General features: G+C 35.5%; 1 protein-coding gene across 1 annotated transcript; it reads left to right on the top strand.

Annotated features, from left to right (window-relative positions):
* Positions 1-561: 561 nt before the first annotated feature.
* Positions 562-13,322, top strand: LOC146732692 (uncharacterized). Its single transcript, XM_085491906.1, has 10 exons — positions 562-2,725; positions 3,798-4,075; positions 4,789-4,910; positions 5,487-5,656; positions 6,070-6,308; positions 6,620-6,725; positions 7,005-7,267; positions 8,861-9,028; positions 12,541-12,693; positions 12,960-13,322. The coding sequence occupies exons 1-10, from the start codon at positions 2,080-2,082 to the stop codon at positions 13,320-13,322; spliced, it is 2,508 nt and encodes an 835-aa protein (XP_085348032.1). The 5' UTR covers positions 562-2,079.
* The last annotated feature ends 12,915 nt before the right edge of the window (positions 13,323-26,237 follow it).

The raw sequence follows: 26,237 nt of genomic DNA, 5'->3' as shown, positions 1-26,237 counted from the left end.
AGTGACACCTCACAGTCCAATATAAATTGAATTCAGTATAGAGGTTTCCAAAACTTTCCTAAAAAACAATTTCACACCTTGACACATAAATTACAAATTCCCATGTTCATTAAAAAAAACTAAACAAAACATAACAAAATTACATGTTTAATTTAATCATTTTTTTTTTCCATTTCTTTTACCACTTTTTCAGCTTCATTTCAAATTTCCGACAATTTCACTTTAATTTAGACCTCGGTGGAAATATTTAAACCGCGGTGAGAATAATTTTCTGCATAATGTTGAATTTTCCAACATTTTCACTTTAATTTACACCACAGTGTGAATATTTACACCACAGAGAAATTATTCTCACCGCAGTGATAATATTTCCACCGTGGTTTAAATTAAAGTGAAAATGTCGGAAATTTGACATTATGCAGAAAATTATTCTTACCGCGGTTTAAATATTTACAGCATGGAGACAATTATTTCCACCACGGTTTAAACATTTACACTGCGGAGAAAATTATTTCCACCGAGTCGTAAATTAAAGTGAAATTGTCAGAAATTCAAAATGAAGCAGGAAAATACAAGTGAAAATGTGAGAAATTCGAAAAACAATGAATGGCCCTAACAAGCCACTGTATACTTCTGACTTTATCCACAGTTTAGAGCCAAAAGAAACAATATACAATGTACTAACATCTTGAGTTTAATGACTGGGAAATGTTTCACTATTTGTTGAAATATGGCTGCCTTTGGTATCTTGGTCCTAATTTACATACTCAAAACGGTATAGTCAATCATATTCTTTCTAGCTCCATGATCATCAAATCCCCCAGTATTATCTAGAAAAGATCTTGTAAACGCCAAATTACTGAGCTCGAGGAGGATTGTGGTACCAGCAGTTATCCCGGGCAGTTATCTTTATTTAACTCCAAACTTTGGTCAGGTATTTTCAACGGGAATTTTGGTAAAAATTAGCACGACATGTTACAAAATAACAACATGGTCACCGGACCGGTATGTGTATTATAATACTATTGCTTTGCTCCACTCCCCAGTCTTCCCCGATCAAGCGATGAGCGTCTGGTCAATGGGCCTATTTTTCATTATGAGGACAAAAATTCGCTCTATCGATAAAATCTAAAAATAAATACACTACACAGCTCTATGTGGTTAGAATTACGTAATAACCTATATGCATTTACCTTTATAAATTTGTCTCCAACGGCCCTGCATTCTTTCACGTGTCCGAATGCTTCTTCTGTCTTCTTGTTCAGAAGTTTTGAAACTTTTTTGGAAGTTCCCTGCCCTTCGGCAACATAAACGTGAATGCGCCCGTCTTCCTCAGTCAACCACCAAACACGCTTCTTGGCCATACTGGTAGCTTGTTGTGACATCCCGGTAAATTGGATATGTAAACGATAGTACTCGTTGAATTAAACGACGATTGGACTTTACCGTAGCGAGGCCGAGCTGGAAATATATGTGCTGTTCTAAAACTGCAGCGTTTATATGTCGAATTGAGTCCAACATCTTAATCCTGACGCTACGAGTAATCTTAATCCTGATGCTACCAATAAACATCTTAATCCTGACGCTAAGAGTAATCTTAATCATGATGCTACCAACTTATCACCTTTGCTACATTGTTTTCTGACACTAACATGGTGAGAATATCCGGGAGAAAAACTCGCAAACATCGTCTGACCTTTAAAATGCAAATTATTTGCTGCCATCAACCACGCGTATATGGAACAAACTATTTCAAATACGGGGATGCACAAGAAGGATAATTTTAAATTTATATGTTATTGTTACTTTCTATGATTTACCTATATCTTGAATTAATAAACAGTAATGGCAGTGTAATATTTCATTTACATGATCGACCAGTCAGTCGATATATCACAGTGCACCCCAATCTGACTTGGAACATGGCCCTGTTGTGCACATCGTTTGATCTCGTTTGCTCATTGGTTGTCGGCGGGGAGCGCCATTTTATAAACTTGTCTGATGAGATAAAATACTCGTATACCAAATATCCTGAGGTTCTAAGTACTTTTACTTCTGCGTTCGCGGACATTCAAAAGTATGTGTGCCTCATATTTCAGTATGGGCTGTAAAGATGACTCCCACAACACGACTCAAGCAGATTCAACGTCCGAATCGGACGGACTATGGCTGTCTAGATCTCATGCGAGCACACAGTTCGATAGCGACTACAGTTTCAGTTCTGACGATTTGTCATTAAACCTCATTGGCGATAACAAGGCGTCTTCTGTTTATGCCGTAAGTAGTGATAGTTTTGTAGTCGAGGAAGAGGATACGAGCATTCACGGTGTACAGTTCGATAGTGGTGACGATGTCGATTTGATTCCAAAAAAAACATCGACCCCAGTGAGGCAATCCAAAAGACGACGTATAAGTCAGCCTATACAAAATCCACTCAAAGTTCTAAGTCAAGATTGCTGCGAAGACCGATGCCTAGATAGTCTTTCTAAAAATGATGTCGTTGAATCTGAACGCAACTTCAAAATGTTATCATCAGAACCCAAACAGTTGCAGTTTATTCTGAACACTATCCGTGAGCATTCATATATTAGGACAGTGAAAGGAAAGGTTGTGGTTGAAACTAATCTTGTTCTAAAAGGTAAACGCGTTTGTCCGAAAGCATGGCAGGTAGTTCATAACGTCTCTGAAGATCGCTGGAAAAGCTGTAAACAAAAGTTTATTGAAGGTATGTAACTTCTAATGCAAGTGAAATATGTTTGTGGAAAACATTATTCAAGCATTTGTTATTATATAAATACACAAAACTGTTAGCTGGATTTCTTTCATATTTGCTACATAGGTACCTGGGTGATTATCTCTCAAGTTTGTTCATTTAGTTTGTTTAGTGTTATCTTCAATTTTTTTATCTTTTAATGAATTTTTTCATTATTATTTTTAAATCTTCCATACATTATACATAGGATGCCTAATGCATGGAATCTGTGGGACAGTATGTGAGACCATTGTTAGCAATTGGCTCCCCCCACAAAAAAATTCACCTCAAAAATGTTCCGAGATTGAGCTCCCTTCCAAACCCACGACATTCCCCTCAAACAATGAAAACCTTCTGGTTTAAATAAAAGCTGCTTGTTCTTTTGACTGAAAGGCATAAACCAGTCTTAATTTGTTATTGGTGATATACATGTACATGTATGTTGCCTCATGGAGTTGCCCTTTTCAATATTCAGTTTATATGTTTAAAAAAAATGCATTATGGGATTATTATGGGGCCGCTGAGTGACGGGCCATTGGCCTATTTTTTTTACATATTATATACATGTATTTTATTCATTCTCCTTTATTTCCATCTCTGTTGCCAGGGTAACAAGTTTGTGAAAAATAAATTTATACTTCTGATCAGAATCCACTAACTTAAATTCAAAACCCAAATAAGTAGTACAAAAATGTATATCTTGACTTCAGACTAGAAACTTTTTTTATTAATTTTCGTAATATGGCTGCCTTTAGTGTTTTGGCCCTAATAGTTGTACTTAAAATGACTGCCTCCAATATGCCAAGTGCAATATCTAGAAATACTGTAAACGGTCTTCTTTTCTACAGTTTCTACTCCTTTATCTTCAACTAATACCCTTTAAGATACATGAAGTTTGTTCTAAGATGGGATCCGGCTGAGTATTTTAACAGATTTATTAATTTTTCAGAAAATGTTCTATAATAACATATCGATAAACATATTGCTTAAAAAAAAGTTATCCACTAATAATTGACTTTGATCATTGCTCATTCTTTCATTGTAGGTGTTATAACAGTAACTCACAAAAATCGTGGGAGAACTGGATTCAGGGACAAAACAACTGCAGCAATTGGCTGGATGCAGTTTTTATTTGAGCGTATTGGGGACTATATGCCACACAGTTCTGAAATTCATTTACCCTGCTGCTATTCAAAGACTTCTTTGCATGCAAGAATGAGAAGTGAATTTCTTGATAGAGGCATTTCAGACAATGGTATTATATGTTATGATCATTTTTCAAGAGTATGGAAAATGCACTTGTCAGAGTTTAAGATTTGTAAGGTATGTTCCTGCTTATGGTTTACTAATGTCTGTTGACATACATGTATATATTTTACTTTTTATTTTATATTTTCATTACATAAGGGTTTAAGCTTGATTGGAATATTTGTTAGTAATTTGACAAATCTGATCCAAAACATTCTTTCTGAAACGTAGATTTCTTGACCGTCTTAGTTAGCATTTTAGCTAATACTATTAAAAATATTACCTATAAATCCTGATTTTATTCTGATTTGGCTCATGGGAGTTTATCCCTGATTCATGCATCTTTCCCAGACACTGTATTACCAGCATCTCACTAAGTTGTTTATCGATCTAAATGACACAATGCACAACTAATGTTAACAGAGATTCCACCTGTTGCTGTCTTAGCAAGGCCTTTCAAGCATCTGGTAGTAAGTCTTTTCGGAATGAAAAAAATAGCAAATCAGCTGATTTGCCTTAACATAATTTCAGTGAAATTATCAGTAATGCAAATGGAGAAAGATGTATAGTTGCCATTGCAGGGATCTCGCCAGCCCAACGCGAGTGCTGGTCGGTCATGAATATTAATGAGCTATATGAATATTAATTAACCATGAATATTAATGAGTTCGGTCGCAGTGCAAAATATATGTTTTAGCTAATTTTACTGATTCTTGCTCAGTAGTAAGACAGCAAAGCTGTTTTGGCCATTGGCTTACTTGTTCATAATTTGTGATTATTTCTTTCAGAAAAGTGGATTTGCAAAATGTGCTACATGTACACAGCTGAAAGAACTGTATGAAAAGGCTACCACTAACCATGAAAGAGAAAGGATTAATCATCTTCTTAAACTACACATGGAGCAAGTAGAGTAAGTTTTCTTGTTTCCCAGAGTTCTGTTCAATACTGCAGGTTCCCCCAGATAATTAAAGGTATTCCAAAATAGTTGACTGATTGCCATTTAGTTGACTTTCATATATTGCTCACAAGGATCTGGTATAGAGATCATGTTGGGCAAGCTGTGATACACTACTCTAAAACACATACTTTGATTTTTGGTACTATGTCTTGTAGGCTTTTGATAAATATCTCCTTTGCAGAAGCCCCACTATATGAAACTACATATTAAAAGTGTGTCAGACAATTTTACGTGGCAGGCACATGCTGTCAGAATATCGCTACAAGGATGAGATAGTGTGGAGATTTGTGAAATATCTTGTTGCATGAAAAGCACATACATTACCGATATACTTTATTCATTAGTTAGCTGTACTCTGTTGTAGGTTATTATATCAACAAATAAATCCTAACAAGTATTATTGCATGGTGTGTAGGTCATTTCCTGTTTTTCACTAATTGCTGCTACCGCTACCAGTATCATAACACACATTGCACCTTATGAGCAGATATTTCATCAAGATTTTATACACTCCTTTTTTTTTTAAAGGAGAGAACGAAAGAGATACCATTATCACAGAGAAAAAGCTGAAAAGGAACCTGAAGAATTGTTAACAATTATCATTGACGGCATGGATCAAAATAAAACCAACTTGCCCAATTTTATGACAGAAGACAAAAGCAGCTCAAATCTGTTGAAGCTACAAACACACATTACTGGTGAGATTGTTTTATTAAAATACATATGTGATTTTTTTAAGTAAGAGCCTACTTGCATAGTGAATGATTGTCCATGACATCAGATATATTGTACTTCTTGCTATCAGATACTTTATGTCTCTTGTCCTGATCTTACCATGCATTCATGTTTGACCCAGCTACACCAGCAAAATGAACATTTATTGCTTCAAATGAATTTAGTACGATCATCTTACAGTTGTATGATCTTGACAGTGTTCTCAAAGAGGGGTTTTATCAAGGTTACACGTCCTGGTATATTGGTGGTGCCGCCTCTTATTTTAGTTCTTCTACATGCATTGCTATACAATTTCTTGGACATTAGTTAATTTGCATAACAATGACTAAAAGCTGTGCATCAACAGTTACAAATTATTATTTTTTTCACATTTTAGGTTCCATTGTCCACACTGGTGTCGCGAGTGGTAGAATACCATTTGCACATATTGATTTAAATCAAATTCCTCACGACAGCAATTTAACCATGAACATTTTGCTTGAAGTACTGAAAGAAGTAAAAAATCATTTGGCCAAGGTTTTGTACCTTCAACTAGACAACTGTTTTAGAGAGAATAAAAATCGTTTTTTATTATCTTTAATGGAGTTAATGGTGGAAATTGATATCTTTGAAGAGGTAAGGTTATGCTATGGCATCACTTTTCAGTTTGTTGCTCAGTGACTCATCAAAATCATATTGTTCGAAAAAAAACAGAATAATGCAACCTGAAGTAAAATGTGAACAAGATTTAACGAAAAGTATTCCAACAGCTCAGCAGTGCGGAGCTCAAGTCTTTATTGTCTGAAAACTTGTATTACCGTATGTGGTGGTATGTCGTGTGTAAATTTGTGCGCGTGTACTAAAATTTGTATATAGCTAAATTAGATTTATGAGTGGTACCCATTTAGCATATAAGCATGTTTTTTTTTTTCATTTTCTTTATTTAGATATATGTAAGTTTCCTGCCAGTTGGCCACACCCACGAGAATGTAGACCAAATGTTTTCGAAGATTTCAGCGAGACTACAACACAACAACACTTATACACTGAATGGTATGTGTTTTTTTTTGGGGGGGCGGGGGTAAATGTAATTTTATACACAAATAGCCACTGCATCTCCTTGGATTAAGCTACATGTAAGTGAACATTTATCAATAGTGATTAATTGCAGCTCCTCTACACAAACACTGTATAATGATTTGTTAAAATTGTGTGGCTTGTTTTTCAGTCTTGACATTGTGGCATAAGGGAATTTTCTCTATTACAGTATTGGTATTTTTTTTTTTCAAGTTTGAGAACATGAAAAGTGACTTGTTTTATTAATAATTATAGATCTTGAGGACATTGTGACTGCATCGTACACACCACCAATCAAGCCGCGCAGTTTATCAAAGCAACCTTTATTTAACATAAAGGAGTGGTTGTTGCCCCACATGTCAGGACGAATGCAAGGGCATTCCAAGCCACACAACTTCCGTTTCCATAAAGTGCAGGGAAAAGCATACATGCAGTATAGATTATGGTGCACTGACCCATGGGAACCAACTACAATAGATGTTAATGGTGAACAAGTGCCAGGGCTGAAATGTCTGAAGGTATGTTTACACATCACCACTAATTACATTCCTACCGTATTTATTCGGGTATAAGCCCAGGGTCCTGAACATGGAAAATCGCCAAAAAGAAAGGGTGGACGTTTTTCCAGATATCCTCAGCAAAAAAACAATATGAAGCATTAGAAGTGTAAGAAGAAATAATTTATTGCTTAGAATGTGAATATTAAAACCAGAAATAATAAAAATGAACAGTGAAGATTCATTTGAATTAGATTATCCCCGCTGACAAACACGCTGCCCCATACGTGTGAATTATTTCCGGTTTTGACAAACACCGGATCAACAGCCATACAAGATCAATAATAATTTACGCAGTAAAATTACGAAAGTTCATAGTTGTTAGAAAAAAAAAATCTAAGATCTCTGTTTGTACGTTCATTGCTATCTTTGTAAAAGTCAAAACCCTGAAATTCCAACTCGGCACCACTGTCGCGATCGAACAAAATCCCTATAGCTTCGTCTTGAAGTATGTCGATGTCGTCCCACACAATTTGGACTTAGCACATTTAAACCACTGATTACGCTGTCTGGTAGCTTGGCACTTTTAATTCACGTCTAATCAGAATAAAGAGACAAGAAAATGGGGTCGTGGCAAACAACTCGCACGATGCTTTTGTTTACCTTCTGGCAATCATCTTTGACTTTTAAGCATTCGCTTTACCGGCATCACTACTAGTGTTTCATCATAGAGGTAAATTTAACATCGCTTTTTTATCAGACTTGGCGTTCGTTCATCAATCATGGTGAAAGTTACCATTCAGCAAGTTATATGGATATCGCGGTGGGCTTTCCAACGACAGAAGTATAATTTCCATGAAATGCAATAGCTGTGGTGAAAGATGGTAAAACAGTTGGCAGTCTTCGGCATGACATTGCAAAATTGCTGGCCCCAGTTATAGATTCGCGAATATATTTTTAAGCCAAAACAACGTGCTTTAAACCACTCTCCCAGGTATGGGTTGCTACAATATTGCAACATTGGTTTCATTGTCGGCGACGCTAAAGCCGAACAAGTGCGACACTTGCTTCGCGGCTCTATATACTGTAAGATTTGCTTGAGTCGTTTCTATAAGGAAACACAAACCTGACTTGCTGGCTGTTTCCTCGTTTTACTCAATTGACATTTATTTTTCAAATTTCGTTAATATCAGAATCACAACAGACTGCAAAGAAGTAAACTGTTAATACAACGAACAAAAATAGGTTTTTGTATTTTACTACAAGTGTAGAAAAAACACCCCTGAGCATTTGCTAGGATATGACCTCAACTCCTTTATTTTATCAAAAGTGGGAGGTGGGCGTTTGTCCGATCATGGGCTCTTAGTCTGATAAATACGGTAACTGGTATATTCATAGTAGGTACTGCTAGTTTTCCCATGTATGTTATTAGCACATTTATGCTACATAACCCTTAGGGATTTGTAATAATTTATTAATATTCTGTTGAGAAACATGTTTTTATTTTTTTTAAACGTATATCATGTCTATGGTTTTTTAATTACAATAACCACCCTAGCTGTTGATTTATCATAAATGTTTATTGTCATTTTTCTTTAATGTTATTTTTTAAAGAGTATTCCAGCAAGGGATGATATCCCATCATTTGTAATACCAAGTCTAGAAAAGATGGATGCTAATATGTTGAGCTTGGATATCCCAAGACGATATGGAATGCGCTTGCCACCAGCTGCTGTCCAGTGGTGGAATAATTTCTTTGGAAATGTCAAAGATCTTGAAATGGTAATGTTATATTTTTAGGTAGCCATGAATTGTTAAGATCTTGTTATTGATTTCAAGTCTATCATGGATAAATAACTAAGCATTTACAACTTATAATAGTCGGTGATGTATTAAATTAAAATTGCACATTGCATCCCGGAGAAGTAAGCGTGAAGAATATATCTACAAAGTTTGCTCACATTCAGGCTAATAGTTTTCAAGATATTTAAAGAAAGCTAGAAGTGTGAAAATGAGCTCATTAATTAGGGTGAAACCTACAATTGCAGTGTATCACAGATAAGTAAACATCAGAAATATTTTTACCAAGTTTGGTCACATTCAGACTAATATTTCAAAAAATATTATCGAAGAATTAAAAATCAATTAAATATGCAAATTAGTTTGTTATTTACATTGAAATGCAACATTTAATTGTCCGTCTCTCAGAAGTACATATCAAGTATATTACCACAAAGTCTAGTCACATTTGAACTATTTAGTCTGAAGAAATTTAAAAAAAATATGCAAATGAGTTAACTACTATCATGCAACTGCAGACCAATTAAATAAGCAAATAAACTTTGAAATTACATCATATTGCAAAAATATAATGTCCATACCTGAGAATTATGTTACTAACAAATTTGGTCACATTTGGACTATTAGTTCTAAAAAACAACTAAGTTGTTCACTCACCATAGCAAGAACTTCGCTGAGTAGTGGGAGCCACCATGGAACAGGGTGAGAACTCATGGAACAGAGTGAGAACGACAGTATAAAGGCAGTCGTTGAATAAGATATAGAATTGTGGAAAATTTAGAAATTCATTAAATTGAACCACTTAAAGTGCCTGTGAAATGGCTGCTATTTTCACGCCTAAAAATATCCATTGATACATAAATATTATTAATTTTTATGTTTCTAAGCATGAATTATTTTTTTAAGTGAAAAAATGTGTGAACTCAATCTACGGCAACTTTATTTTTGTGTATTTTAAAACGAGGCTCCTCATTAGCTTCGTATTTGCATACAGAAATTCCCCTTGTGACCTCAGAAGGGGAAGTCGCATGGCAGCTTGCATTGCCGATACGTGTAAATAAGGCAAATTTCTTGTGCAGTTTTCTTGTCTTTGACTAAATTTTCACTTATGTACTTGTTCGTCGAGGAGGAATGAACCATAATGAACACATAGTATCATCTTTTGTTGCACGGTGGTAAGTTAGATGCGAAATATGTCCGTTCTGGTGTAGCTGGTCACCGTGATCGTCATCGGCGCACGTTTGTACACTGTCGCTGGACAAAATAGAATTTGACGTCGGAATTATCTCATTATTTAGCAGGTTACTAAGTACGTCACTACACTGTTGTATTTCATCGATCGTAGTAAAACTTTCAAAATTAAAATAAAAAAGAACATATTTTGACATTCTAAACATTAGACTATAGTGATCACTATAAAATAATTAAAAAAACGACAAATCACAGTTACTAAATAAATGACAGCCGCGTGGAAATAAATTGAAATTTTGTTGAAATAGGTGAACGCGTCGGGTCACGACAACGGCAAGTCCGTTAAAAGTGGCGTTTAATTGGATAACAAAAATAATCGAGATCGACACACGTACAGATAAATTCAGAGTGGATTCGAGTTAGTGTGATCCATGGCGTGATTGTCATAATTATATCATATTAAAACTTTATTTGGTGGAAACACATTGACCAAGCCCGGATTCTTATTTCATAAATTATTACGCAGATCAAGCTGCAAGCATGGAGGTAAAAAAAAACAGAGGTGTGAATTCGACATTCAACACCAATCACCAAACAATTCAGAAACTTTTAGTCTTTGAAAATGAAAACAATTATCAGTGTGTAAGGGCTGTGTAATTTCTGTTTGTCCGACGCTTCGTTTTCGTGTCACTGTCAAAATTATTGCTACCTTTTACTTAACAGGAACTAAATGGTCTCTATAAAACGTTAATGAGGATTGTCGGACGTCTCTCTCTCTTCTGAAATCTGCCTCAGTGATCATGGTCCGGAATCTATTACTTTCAAAACTGTTGCGCTAGGTTTATGTTGTCGTCGTTTCTCTTTAAACCTAGTTGTTTTTTCATGTACGAGGACAGTTTCTCCCTGTCACACGCAACATAATATTACCGTAATTGGTATAGTACAGGTGTGATGGTTCAAATACCAAAATGGCAACAGTAACAGAAAGACTTCCCTGGCGGCGATGATAAAACACGAACACGGAGCCAACAGATGAGGTTTCAACTGGTACTGGTATTATTATACTCTGCAAACATCAAGTACAATAACGCGATAAAACTCCACTACTCCAATAACTAGATACTTAAACTCCAATACAATTCAACGAGATCTCCGATCTGATCTCAGTGCTGAACAACTTCCCTATATATACCCACACTGTCTATAAATAGACCATTACATCAGCATACATAATGAGTCTGGAACTTACTACAAATTTCTAGAATGTTCCATTACCTTCTATTGCCTTCTACTGTGTCCTATTACCTATTCAACCAAATTCTAAAAATTCCACCCAGACACAGTACGGTTCTAGAACATTCTCAGTCACACGGAAGTGGTAAACAAGTCGTGTGCGACACTCCCCCAAAAAAAGAATCTGAGGTTAAATGGCTTTCGTCCATTGATGTCGCACCTTCGGATCGATTAGAAACGTGTGAATACTTACACTATGACTATACGTTTCGCTGCAACTGCCCACAACACAACATCTAAAAACTCTCTCTCAACAAAATAAAATAGACAAAAAAAAAACGCCAACCGAAAAATGTATATCGTTTAAAAGTATACTGAATGACCAGTGTTATTACGGCTCAGGGGTATGACTTCCTCTCACATTTTGGCATTTGGTGGCGCGCTTTCGACGAGAGCCGGAAATCCGGAAACAGTCGACCGTTGCAGAATAGGTGGGCGTGGCTACAACACGAGAAATATCCCAAATTTACTTGGATACAAGTAATCATTTTCGGCAAAAAAATCAATAACAGCCCATTTCAGTGGGACACAGATCTAAAATGGGAAACGTGGAGATGGGCATTGCACAGGCACTTTAACCTTAACGAATTCTCACCGAAATCAGAAAAGCATGACACATTCTGCTAACCTCGCACCAAATTTCATTTGAATCTGTCCCAAAATGTAGGAAATAAATTAGTATTTTTTTTAGTATTTTTAGTAAATATTTTCTGTAAAAACTTTAATTTTGACATTCCATGAATGGGCAGTTTCGGTTTGATGCTTGTGAACAGAACTTGATTGCAAACTGCTATTTGAACTCTTGACCAACAATTACATCTTTCCCATTCTTGTTCACTGGTAAGACAGCAGGGCTATTTTGACTGTCAGTTCACTTGTTTATCACCAAGACTAATATTTGTTTGAAATTACAAGTTTCAGAACAATACAGAAATTCGTATTCTTGTAATTTTATTAAAAATTACATGATTGAAAATGATGTAATTATTATTTTTGTTTCATGCTTTTAGGTTCCCAGTGAAATCCCAGAATCATGGATCTTATATGAACTCAAAGACTCTGCACAAGAAAAAAGAGAAATGAGAAGTCAAGCTCAGGAGGACCCTGATGTTGCACAGAATGTCATGGACATTGAAGCAAGAATAACAAATCCTTGTCCTAGGGTGAGTAAAATATTATTTTATTTTAAACATACAGATTTAAGTAGAGAGAGCATTATGACATATTTGAAATGTTTGTTGAAAACATAGGTCAAAGCAAAGTATTTCTAAAAGCTGGTGATACAAATCAATCATGGAGAGCCATCTTATTTTCATTAAAAAAACACAAGGAATCAAAACAAAATGAAATCAGCCATGCTTTGCTCATGGCGCTTTTGATATTATGGAAAGCTTTAATATTCATTTCTTTTTCTCTGTTTATTTTGAAGGTCACTGTTACTGGAGGTATGCCAGTGATGCCAGATCATGTCGAGAATTTTGATTCAATTGCAGTTGGTGACATGGTTGCTGTTTATTGTCCAGAGTATGAGGAAATACCTCAAATTGGCAAAGTGAACAGCAGAGATGATGATAAGTTCACCATTCACTGGTATAAAGGTTCCTGGAGAACAGCCTGGAAGCCATTTTTCCTATTCAAGGGCAGGCAGAAGGTTCCTTATGTCGATGAGGAACCTATTGAAGCAGCGATTTACTGGGGGTTTTCCCTCAATGGAAGAAGTATGCTGAGCAGAGAAACCCAAAGTATTTTACAAGACAAATACATGGCTGTCATTGCTGCACTGACAGATTGATATAAAACATTGTCTCTGCAAAACATCCTTAAACATAAACCAACTTGTCACAGCTTAAGTTCTTCACAGAGTTAAACAAAGACACTCCTAGAACACTTTTTCCCTATGCACAATTACATTACTTTTAGTACTCTCGATCATCTTGTGAAAGAAATGCAAATTTACACCTTAACTTGGCAAATACAAATATTTACTTGTAAGAAATTCCAATAACGACATTGCAAGATCAAGAGATTATCAAAAATAAACACTGTTATTACCTATCGTAGTTATCCGAATAACAGCCCAAGGGTCTGAACATGAAAATTACAAAAAAATAGGGATGACTTATGCCTGCTAAACTGTTTCGGTGTTGCCGCTAAAAAATTTCAAAACCAGCGATTTTAATGAGGAATTATTGCAACATCTTGATGTTATCTTTTTTAATAAGGTTACCCCCCCCCCTAGATCTTGCACACTGTTTTAAAATCACTGATATTATTTATTCCAAAATATCATCTGTTATGCCAGCGTTTGCAAGGATATCACCTCAACATCTTTATTGTATCGAATTTGGGGGTGGGCGTTTACCCCAACATGGCCTGTACCCAAATAACCACAGTTATTGTGCATTGGGAAGAAGATGTCCTGGTGGTGTTTTGTTTGGCGTGGTAGAGAACTCCAGCTGTGATATGTTTCCATTATATGAAATGTACTTTTGAGATGTGCTTTTTCTCAAAGTTTGTTGCTAATTATTATCATGTAGTATATTTGAACTGGTTCTTATCTCCTTGAAACTGACGCATTGACAACAAAAAGTGAACAATTTGTTCATTGCTACAGTGAAGAAACTAATTTTTAGCTCCGCTGTCGACTTTGTCGAGCGGAGCTTATCATATGAGTGATTGTCAGTTGTCGTCCATGTCAATGTTTTACTTTTTCGACTTCTTCTTGAAAACTACAAGCCTAAATGCTTTGAAACTTGGTGTATATGTACCTTGGGTAGACCTCTTTTAGATTTGTTCATTTCATGATGATATCTTGAATTCTCTAATTTTGGTGAATATTTTTTTCATTTTTGGTAAAAACTGATTTTTTCGACTTCTTGTTGAAAACCACAAGTGGAGTTGCTTTTATATTACATATATAGATACTACATGTGGACCTCCTTTAGATTTTTAATTTCGTGGTGATATCTTCAAATATCTAATTTTAATGATAATTTTTGTCATTTTTAGTGAAAAGTGATATTTTTGAATTCTTTTTAAAAACAGCAAGTCTACTGTATTGTTCATTTTCTAATGATATCTTTTGTTCTTTAATTGAAATGTGCATTGCTAACAGCAGAGCTATCCGACTGGCTGCTTGTTAAATGTTAAATTTTTTCATATCAGTTGCATTTCTTTCATTACAATTACCCTGATTCTAATGTTTAAAAAAATAAAAATAAGTTTTCTTCAGTACTTAAAAAAATGGTGAATATTAGCATCTTTTTCTAAAAAACTGGTCAGCTTTGCTTGGCAATTGTTGAAGACCGGTGTGCTTTGATTGGCAATTGTTGATGGCTGGTGTGCTTTTCTCGACAATTGTCAGACTGGTGTGCTTTGCTTTTCTCAACAATTGTCGAAGACTGGTGTGCTTTTCTCGACAATTGTCGAATACTGCTGTGCTTTGCTTTTCTCGACAATTGTCAAAGACTGGTGTGCTTTGCTTTTCTCGACAATTGTCGAAGACTAGTGTGCTTGGTTTTCTCGACAATTGTCGAATACTGGTGTGCTTTTCTCGACAATTGTCGAAGACTGGTGTACTTTGCTTTTCTTGACAATTTTTGAAGACTGATGTGCTTTACTCGACAATTGTCGAATACTGCTGTGCTTTGCTTTTCTCGACAATTGTCAAAGACTGGTGTGCTTTGCTTTTCTCGACAATTGTCGAAGACTAGTGTGCTTGGTTTTCTCGACAATTGTCGAATACTGGTGTGCTTTTCTCGACAATTGTCGAAGACTGGTGTACTTTGCTTTTCTTGACAATTTTTGAAGACTGATGTGCTTTACTCGACAATTGTCGAATACTGGTATGCTTTGCTTTTCTCGACAATTGTCAAAGACTGGAGTACATAGCTTTCAACTTAATATTTCTCAATTAAAAAGTATGCACTTTCTAAATATGGAATAATATTTTGAAAAAATTAAGGTGATACCAATGTGTACAACCAAGGGCAATTTTTTTATATAAAAAATTCACTTGTTGAGATAAGGTTTTATAAACATGATTTTGTTTTGAAAATAAACTTAATAACTATGATTATCGGAAATGGTAAAATGTTTATCGAAGTGTTAATATCATTAATTATGATATTTTTTTATAATTGTAGATAGTATCCAATAAATATATAGTATTTACTTCGAGTAATATTTACGTTACACCGTTGAATATAAAGGGAAAGAGTATACGTACTTATTATATGAATTGCATCCTCTGCACGTGTTTTGGTTATAATGGAATTTATTAAAAGCTTTATAGGGTCGGGCACATTGCCGAAATATATTTATTTTCCAGAAATTAAACGCAGTTTTCATTTTCGTCGGATTTGAGTGCAGATGAGTGACATATAAATGCTCAAGAATATATTACATTCACGCCACCTGCCGTTTATCTAGATGTTTCGATCTGCACCGAGATCCAGTGTAGTAACTACACAACTCGAAAAATGCAGCTTCTTTTTGGAGTTCCAATAATAAATATTGTAGTCAATTTCTTACCTAATTAAATCTTTTGATTATTTTCATATGTCGCAGTGATTTTATAATCATATATGCTGCCGTCAGGATGGGCAATATAATCAGATTACAAGAAAACGTGATTCAAGAAAACGTGCTTCATTGTCAGGGGAGAGGGGTCTACAGGGATAGCGCAGATTTGCACGAGCAGTTATATTTCCGGAAGTAATTTAGTGTATTATGGAATGGACATCACTAATATGTAGTATTCAGAAATAAATGTTACAGCCACAGTTACATGTAATATGAAATGAACGACAGAAATAAAGACATAGCAGCTAAATTTACTCACATGTTGGCGTATGCATAATTATATACATGAAGTTAAGTTCATGTACTTGAGTGTAAATTAGTTAATCAGATGTGATTCCCTGACTAACCTGAACCTAAATGTAACCAACCTTCTGTAGACTTTTTTTTCAAATAAACCACTCTTTTACAGCAAACACCTTTAGTTTAAGTTAATTCAAATTGTTTTAAATTAATTTAAATAACCTGTATATATTTGCTTAATCTCAAATTGTAACGATGTCATGTTTTCTTTTACAAATTGTACTAATGGAAAAGATGGCGGCAATTTGGGCTCACGACCACGACCTCCAGGTAAGTAAAACCACGACCTCCAGGTAAGTAACGTTCCCAATAGCATTACGTTATGGTCCGCAAAATGTAGTCAATCTAATTTCCGGTTTTATCTTTGTATGTTGTAATCCAGCAGATTAGTTTTATTGTCTGTTGTTTAACAGTCGCGCCATACCGCAGCGCCCCAGAGATTACACCCTCCTCGCACGAAACACGCATACCAAGTTACATCCTGTATTCCCTGTATACAACAAAAATATACGTTTTCAGCCAGGTGTGTAATCAATTCCCCGCTGTTTCAATCACGCTTCGCCTCATGGGAATTATATTTTTGGAAGCAGACTCTCCGTTCATTGACTCATAGATCCTAGAGAAAAAAATATAGTAGTTCCATGTTTGAACTGTCTCTGCGAGAAAGCATAATTCCACGTAAATTTTAAAAATCGTTGTATGAAATTTTAGAACGATAATTTTCAGGTGTGCTCAAAAAGGCTTCTACAGTGTTTTTTTCTGAACTGATCTAGCTGGTATTCTGTAAATGTATATTACAATATCATGATTATACGATTTCCTCTACAAAATGATCATTTATACAGCCATAGTTTTATTACTATGCCCTTGCAGATTGTTTTCAGCGAGTACGTAGTTAAGTGCATTCTCTTCGAGATCCCGTCATTTCAATATATTATTTGACATATGATGAGGTATCTCTGAATGGGCGCATATTATATTTTTATTTGACGCTCAATACTCAGTAGAATCATGTACGAGTTCATCCATCGTCCGATACGCACGGTTTCGCTGAAGCCAACAATTCATGGTCGTTCCTACGAACCCGTGTGTGGTCGTGTTGGAAAAAGATGTAATTCACTTCAGTTAAAGGGCAATGGTCGTCTCGCCGCGCATGTGCGATATTTGTGTTGATAAACACTGATTTTCCGAATTCAATCTGCTCTACTAATGGAAATCACAAGTAAAAGTTTTGAACTGGGCGTGACCTGCACAAATTATATCCGGTGACTTCTTCGATACCTTCCAATTACCAAAGAAATTACCGAATTAATGATTGGTAGTTTCTCAGTTTGTACTGCGCAATAGTCAAAGTCAACATCCTTGTTTATATGAGATCAATATCTCTCACACGCGAGGCACGACTACCACCGCCCTTTAATTATAAATTGAATGATTTGATTTGGCGCACCATAAAAACTAGATCCATCAATCAACGTTCTTGTAACAACATCCCGCAACAATTTCAGATTTGAACCAATAGATTTAGTCGTCTTATATAACGTGTTAGCTTAACTGACGAAAACGCGCGACTTCGCGTTCGATTCCCATGGAAACGCCTCACAACACTTCTCATCGCGATCCATTCACCATGGAAACGCATCAGAGCACACGCCGTTATGTTTGAAAGAAAATACAGGTTTATTGTCTGTGGGAATTCCGTCAAGATATACTAGTGTGGCGATAGACAAATAAATGAATCTTGGCTGGCGAAGATGGGGTTCATTGGAAAATATGATCATATTGAGTTCGCAAAACAGTGCGTTTTGACGATTACTTATAAAAGATATGTTTTTTATGTCAGTTACTGGCAACTATTCGGCATTTTTTTACTATTATCATATTATCAAATATGAGGCCAATTTACATGTCGCGCTGAATGAATATTCTGTAGTTCTCCCCGTTAGACATCAATCTACCTAGTTATCGTCAAAGAATTCAATATTTGGGTCACGTGTCACATACAGCATTAGTTACTGAGTTAGTTATTTTCGAGAAAGCGCCACATGGTTTCAGATTCGCCTCTAGGTGGCGATGTTTGTGAAAACGTATTGTTTGATTTCCACTCCGAGTCCATCAAAACATGTTACAGTACTATGCACGATGCTCAAGTTTCTAAACTATGAACAAAATACAGCATTACTACTATAGCAAGTAGTTTCTATAGTGACTGTGATAGAATAGTTTTATACAAAATCACAAGTTTATTGGCATTGTGAAATAATGAATACAATAAACATCCATGTAATTAAATTGTCTATTTTGTATATAATCGTAAAACACAATTCAATGACATTACATTTATAGTCCACATTGCTCAGTATTAATTTTGAATGTTCACATTGCAACAGTCATATATGTGGATTATATTACACATATGTAAAAACTCTACAGCAAGTCAAATTAACATGTATACCGAATCCAATACTTTACTTGATATCGGCTATTTATTTGATGTGCCAATGCATAATTGTAATCTTTTTTTTCCGGAATTGTTAGTAAATTGTTAATACATTTATCGAAAACCATATCGAGAGTGTCGACAGTTTATTTCAACATCACAATTATAGTTATAGTTATGCATATTATTAGGTCACATGCCCCAAAATAGACAAGTTAGTCATAATTTGTCGATTGATTTCATTGTAGCACTTGATGCATGCCGATATCACACAGGGCAGCCAACATTTTTGCAATAGACGTTTGATTAGCGCCTTTCAGGTATTACGCGAGATCTCGCGGAATATCCTCTATTGAATGTGGTTTAAACTTAATTGTATTGTTTTATTTAGGAAAACGTGCAAGATATGTAGATTTTATAACTTAATGAATGGTAGGAGGATAGTAAATTCCATGAAGGATTAATGCTTACTGTAATTAAATAGCAGTAGAATGTTGTGGTGAAAAGTCTAATTATTGTTTAATTTGACGTTGGTGGCAGTGTTTTTTATGTCTATTTGTTTGTGAAGAGTGGAATCAAAAAAGTTGATATAAATGGTCAAGCTTTTATCGCCGAATAAAAGCTTGACCTTTTATATCAACTTTTTTGATTGGCTGTTGCTTAGCCTTTCAGCTCAGTGCCAGCCAATCAATTTAAACTACGGTAATTGATTTTATTATTACTGTTAGTTTTAGTATGTACTAATCCACGTTTGACTGAACCACCACCAAACTACGGGTCTGATAAGGAACTTTGGTTTGTCGAATTTGGATTTCATTAATTCGTATTCAAATTTTCAGGATCCCTGATTTCTGTTTTCTACAGCGCAGCCTAACCAGTCGTATTATCTGCTCCCAGAAGTGTCTGTTTGTGTTGTTCATCCAGTTAAGTCATGGCATCATACTATTAGAGTTCATTTGCAAATTATTGACTGTTCGATAATTACTTACGGGTGTTCAGTCCTGGATGCCTATGTTTTGGGACATAGGCTTGCTATTTCCTTTACATATTAAGTGGGATGTCTGCCTAGACTTATAGATTTTTATGCTAATTGAGCTGGAGCGGCGAGTTTTCGAAGTGGTGGAAAGAACGCACTAAAAATAGAAAAAGATGGCTGGAAAAACTGAACTTGGTTACAGTGAGCCGAAAGAAACTTAACTCAGGCGAGTTACTATATTGATTTTTACTGAACACTTGTGGCAGAAAGGGGTAATTAATCATCTGCGTCACCGCTGTGAGTCTGAGCGAGTCCTGAATCTTATGATACCAACTTATTTCCATTATTGGAAAGCGTCACGCACTTACAAACCACGAGGGTGGCGTTGAAACCCTGATCGATTGCCTTCAGTTGTGTGGTAAACATTGACAAGTAACCAAGACAGATCATTTATTAGCGAATTAAAAATCACTTTCTCCTTGGCTTAGTTCCCCGCCGCTCCTGTTTCGTTTTTCCTGGGTTAATTAGTGTTTTAAAGTTGCTGTACTGAAATATTGTCCATGTCGGATCTTGAGTTCAAACAGTACATTTTGGATCTGTGGTTTATTTTGTTATGCTCCCCCCTTGTCCACTTCAAATGCGGAATACTGGTTCTGGTCTATGTGTGTTGTCTGGCTACAAGTAGATGAGGGCGCTACACGTGCACTAACTCAACTAGTCATTAACCAGCTTATATCACATCACATTCTATCATTTGGATACATGTGAAGATTTTACAAACAACTATTGGAAAAGCTATCGGAAAGCACACTATAGAGAAAAATTCAAAAGCAGTTAGTGTTGCCAGTGTCTTGAATATCGTACAGTAAAGAAACGATGACGTCCCAAACTTTTGAAAAGAGAAAACGCACTGCAAAACGTGAAATTGCTACAAATTTAACCGAGTCTCAAAAGTCAGTCAATCAGTTTGTGATTGTAAACACCAGAACTAGCACTCCAGGAAGAATTTAAGAAGAGCCCATCATTAACATCATCATTAACAAAGGTAGATGGTCATTACCAAACAACAATTTGTTTCGTTCAATGCTTTGGAGGCAAATGCAACTGGCTGCCCATTTTACATTAGAGTGGCTCCTAATCCTGATTGGGACGCACCACACTGTATTGTGACCTCTCTGTTCACATCATAATACTTGATTACTGGAGCAGAACTAATGAGTTTCTTTATGTCAGAAAATGCACTTGTTGACTTTCCCAGACAAACTAAACACTGTTCTCTATCACCTTACAAAGCGGTTCACATATCTCTGACAGCTTTGGTAAAAATCTTGATAGATAATTAACACAACCCAGCGTGCGCTGACCTGCTTTCTTGACAGTCGGTGTGGACATGTTAACAATGACAGCAACTATTGTGGATCAGGTTTCAACCCTTCACCCGTAACAAGTTGTCCCATATATTTAACTTGTTCTCTTCCAAGCCTGAATTTCTTCTTATTCAAATTCAGATTTACTTATCGTGCTCGCTCAAGAAATTGTATCAAATTCTTGTCATGGTCTTATAGTGCTTCATCCATGGTTTCCCCACAACCAAAACACAGAATATCATCTGCTATAGCTTCTGTACCATCAAGTCACCATTCCGATCCTGCCAGTGCTGAGATGAAGTCATGACGCTGGTTTCTTGAACTTCTGACACCATGTTATGCCTGATAGGCACGGTAGACTAATTAAATGACTCAGACTCACACGGTAGGTGTTACGAGAACGCCATGTTTATTACAAGTGCCAGTAAAGCATTGTGGGTTACATCATACATCAAGTGACCTTTGACATTAACATTGACGTAGTCTAAAAGTATCCTACTAACAGCCATGTTCCCAGGGTATCCATGATGACAACAAAGATTGAATTGAATTGAATTTTATTCACTTAATTTACAGGCAATATTGATAAAAGAATACAATACAAACAACACTGAAATACATAGTGAATAGGAAGCTGGAAAATAGTGTAAAACACTAGTTGAGTCCCCCCCCCCATTTCTAGGTGAAATACAAACTACGATAATAAATGGACGCTAACATTTTTTTACAAACAACTCAATTATGCATAGTGTAAACATCTTTTCATTTCTTTTTTGAATGAATTTATTGAGCTCATGGAACGAATTTCTTCTGGAAGTTTATTCCAGAGCTTAGCCCCAGCATATTTGATTGAATGTTGTCCCGAATTAGTATGGTATTTTGGAATAATAAGATTACCTAATGCTTTTGATTTTGTGTGATAAGAGTGATGGATGGAAGAGAAATATTGAGGAAACCCTGGTGGTAACTTGTCATTGAGATTATCATGAACAAACAAAGACATTTGCAAATCATGTTGTTTATAGATATTTAGTACATGGAGCTGATTAAAAAGTCAAGAAGTGTGTGAGAGGCGATCTGATCCTGTTATTATGCGTACAATCCCTTTCTGTGTGAGATGTATGGGTTTCAGGTAAGTTGAGTACGTGTTCCCCCAAACTTCTAGTGCATAAGAAATATGTGGTAGGATGAAACAGTTATATAGTAGTAAAAGAATTGATGGTGGAATAATGTCCCTCAACTTGATAAGAATACCTGCTTTACTACTCATTGTTTTGTTTACTTTTTGTATATGGTTCTTTCAGTCAAGGTTATTGTCCAATTCAACACCAATGTACTTAGTTGTTTCAACTTCATTTATTGTTACCCCTTTTATATTAATTGTACCCGTTGAATGTATTGATACCTGTTTACCTCTAAATATAATGTATTCATTTGGTGGGGGGAATTCATTGTTAATTTATTTGTATCGCACCAGTCTATAACATTGCTTAAATAAGAATTTACATTTGAAAGATCTATTGTGTTTTTTGAATTGAAGATATGGAATAAGCTGGTGTCGTCTGCAAATAAACGGGTGTCGAAATATTCTGTGGCACTTGCAATATTATTTACGTAAATCTGAAAGAGTATCGAACCTAGCACAGAGCCCTGTAGAACTCTGCAAGTAATTGGTAGTTCATTTGACTGCATCCCATTAATATTGACATGTTGATTCCTGTTTGTTAAGTTATTTCTGAAGAGCTTTTTAGGGATCCCCCGAATACTGATATACTGAGTATACACTGTGAATTGTTATGATCAATATCAATTAACACGGATTCAAGGCTTTCAAGAAACTCGTCCACATTTGTGTTTGGTTTTCTGTATATTATAACAACTAAGAGTGATTTATTTCTGCACATATCAATTTTCAGCCATAGTGATTCAGAATAACTGACATTTGCTTCTATAGTTGTGAACTTAAAGATGTCTGAATATAAGCCCCCACTCCCCCACCCCGCTGGTCATTTCGACATTTAGTTTCCAAATGATACCCATCTAAACAGTACAAGTTTCTGTTTTGTATCTGCCAAATTTCAGATACTGCAATGACTTTGATTTTTGATTTTATAAGCGATTCGTAGAATAATTTGAAATCTTGATAATTTCGACCGAGAGACCGAATATTACAGTGTGAAATTGAAAAGGTAGACTTAATAGGCGTGTTATCTATCAGATTAAAGAACTGGGGAAAAAGAATAAGATTTACAATTACCATAACAAGTGTTATTTACATTATCATCCAACATTGAAATGTATCTATGAATATATGTCTACAAAAGAATATGGAATACTACACGATCTTTGAAAGATCATGCTCATTCTTTATGTTAAGAGATTGTGAATTCTCAGCCTTGTGTACAAATATCTGTCCATTTCTAGTCCAGAGGAATTTATAATTTACCTGTTTACGCTTCGCATTGGCCAGTTTCAGAAGCTTGCGTGCATTAGGTGTTAGGTTCTCATTTATGTATATTAGATTCCGGCCTGGAAATCATAGGCTGCTAACAGTAACATTTGCGAGCTTCTTTTTATTGCGGGACATACTTTCTCGTTTCTTCCTGCCTGAAAATTTTACAATTATGGGTCTTGGAAAAGCCTGATAGTTTTCAGTTAGTTTCTTTCCTAAACGATGAGTTACTTCAACATCCATTCCAGTAAGTTCAGGGTCAATCTTTCGCAACACTTTAAGAGTAATTACATCTGTGTTTTCTGGTTGTGATGTATCCGCACTCTCAGGGATACCATGAATCTCGATATTTTCACGACGACTATATTGGTTCTGTTCCTCTACTGATCTTTCCAATTCAACAACTCGTCTCTGAAGATCTTCATTGACACATCTGATTTCTTTATTTTCATGCTCCATCGAGTCAGTTGTTCGATGATATCGTCTAGTGTTAGTTTGTGGTTGTTTATTTAATAAGTACAGCTTGGTGATTGGCGATACTACTGTAACATCACTGATCGCCGTGTGATTCGTAGAATAATTTGAAATCTTGAAAATTTCGACCGAGAGACCGAATATTGCAATGTGAAATTGAAAAGGTAGACTTAATAGGCGTGTTATCTATCAGATTAAAGAACTGGGAAAAAGAATAAGATTTACAATTACCATAACAAGTGTTATTTACATTATCATCCAACATTGAAATGTATCTATGAATATATGTCTACAAAAGAATATGGAATACTACACGATCTTTGCAAGATCATGCTCATTCTTTATGTTAAGAGATTGTGAATTCTCAGCCTTGCGTACAAATATCTGTCCATTTCTAGTCCAGAGGAATTTATAATTTACCTGTTTACGCTTCGCATTGGCCAGTTTCAGAAGCTTGCGTGCATTAGGTGTTAGGTTCTCATTTATGTATATTAGATTCCGGCCTGGAAATCATAGGCTGCTAACAGTAACATTTGCGAGCTTCTTTTTATTGCGGGACATACTTTCTCGTTTCTTCCTGCCTGAAAATTTTACAATTATGGGTCTTGGAAAAGCCTGATAGTTTTCAGTTGGTTTCTTTCCTAAACGATGAGTTACTTCAACATCCATTCCAGTAAGTTCAGGGTCAATCTTTCGCAGCACTTTAAGAGTAATTACATCTGTGTTTTCTGGTTGTGATCAGCACTCTCAGGGATACCATGAATCTTGATATTTTCACGACGACTATATTGGTTCTTTTCCTTTACTGATCTTTCCAATTTAACAACTCGTCTCTGAAGATCTTCATTGACACATCTGATTTCTTTATTTTCATGCTCCATCGAGTCAGTTGTTCGATGATATCGTCTAGTGTTAGTTTGTGGTTGTTTATTTAAGTACAGCTTGGTGATTGGCAAATACTACTGTAACATAACTGATCGCCGTCTTATATGATTACAAATAAGCTGATATACATTGTCATATTCAGAAGTGGTGTGGTTTTTTTAACCTGTTAATAGTGTTTCATTGGAGTGGACATTGCCTGTAAATATTTAATTACTGTGACCTTGTGCTACGTGGATTATGTCAACAGTGTCTGAATCTATAAATCTACTCAAATCAAACGAACGAACAGCATACAGTGGAGTGTATGATCTATTAGCAGTAATTGCAGGACACATATGGTATAGCACCCTCTGTCGACAGGATTCCCACAAGCCACACATTAGGATATCAGTTTTATGGGGCATACATTAGAGCGATATTGCATTTTGTGATAGTTAGTAATAAATCGGTTTACTGAATCTTTTTCACTTAGTTCTATCACTGTAGTTTTTAACTCAGTCCCAGAGTCGGACAATTACCTTCATCATAGAATTGTAGTTCTAAACATTTAAACATTTTTTTTAAATCTCTATGATACAAATAGTGGTATTGCGTCCAGTTGTTTATCTAACCTATTTACCACGCACTTGGATACAATATTGAATAATTATTCAAATCGTAAGCCAAAGAGTGATAACTAACAGTTTTAAACCGCTATTCTATTTTAAATATTTCAATACTAAACTTTTGGTAATTACCTCGTTGTATGCTTCATTATATTTTTGCAAAGCTTTTGATTTGACAGATTTTTTGTTCAAGTCACGCGGTTTGGCCATTTTGAATTTTTGCCAAAAATATGCTTCACTGTTGGGCACAGCATGTGTACAGCATGTATGGGCAAAGCAAAGCAAGTTTGATAACAATCATGGATTTTTTGGAAAGAATTGCTACAATTTGTGTCTTTAATGTCTTAACCGATCTACTTGATATTAATTTTGCGCGAAGTGTGAAGCTAATTACAAGAAAAATCATTTCGATCAGCTACATTGGTTTGACCCCATCTATTATATTTTTGGGTTATTGCTTTTATCTTTCAGTTTTTAATGAAGTCTTTGTTCTTTGGAAATATTCTACATGTGTTTGTCTCCATTCCAACTAAAATATCATTTAAAATCATATCCAGTCATACACAAAAAAAGTAATGTAACACTAATCACATCAGACAATATGTATATGAATATCTCTTATTG

This window comes from Saccoglossus kowalevskii, chromosome 17 (assembly GCF_978046115.1).
Source record: "Saccoglossus kowalevskii chromosome 17, keSacKowa6.1, whole genome shotgun sequence".
NCBI lineage: Eukaryota > Metazoa > Hemichordata > Enteropneusta > Harrimaniidae > Saccoglossus > Saccoglossus kowalevskii.
The sequence above is the reverse complement of the archived record's forward strand: the minus strand, read 5'-3'. Positions and strand labels throughout refer to the sequence as shown.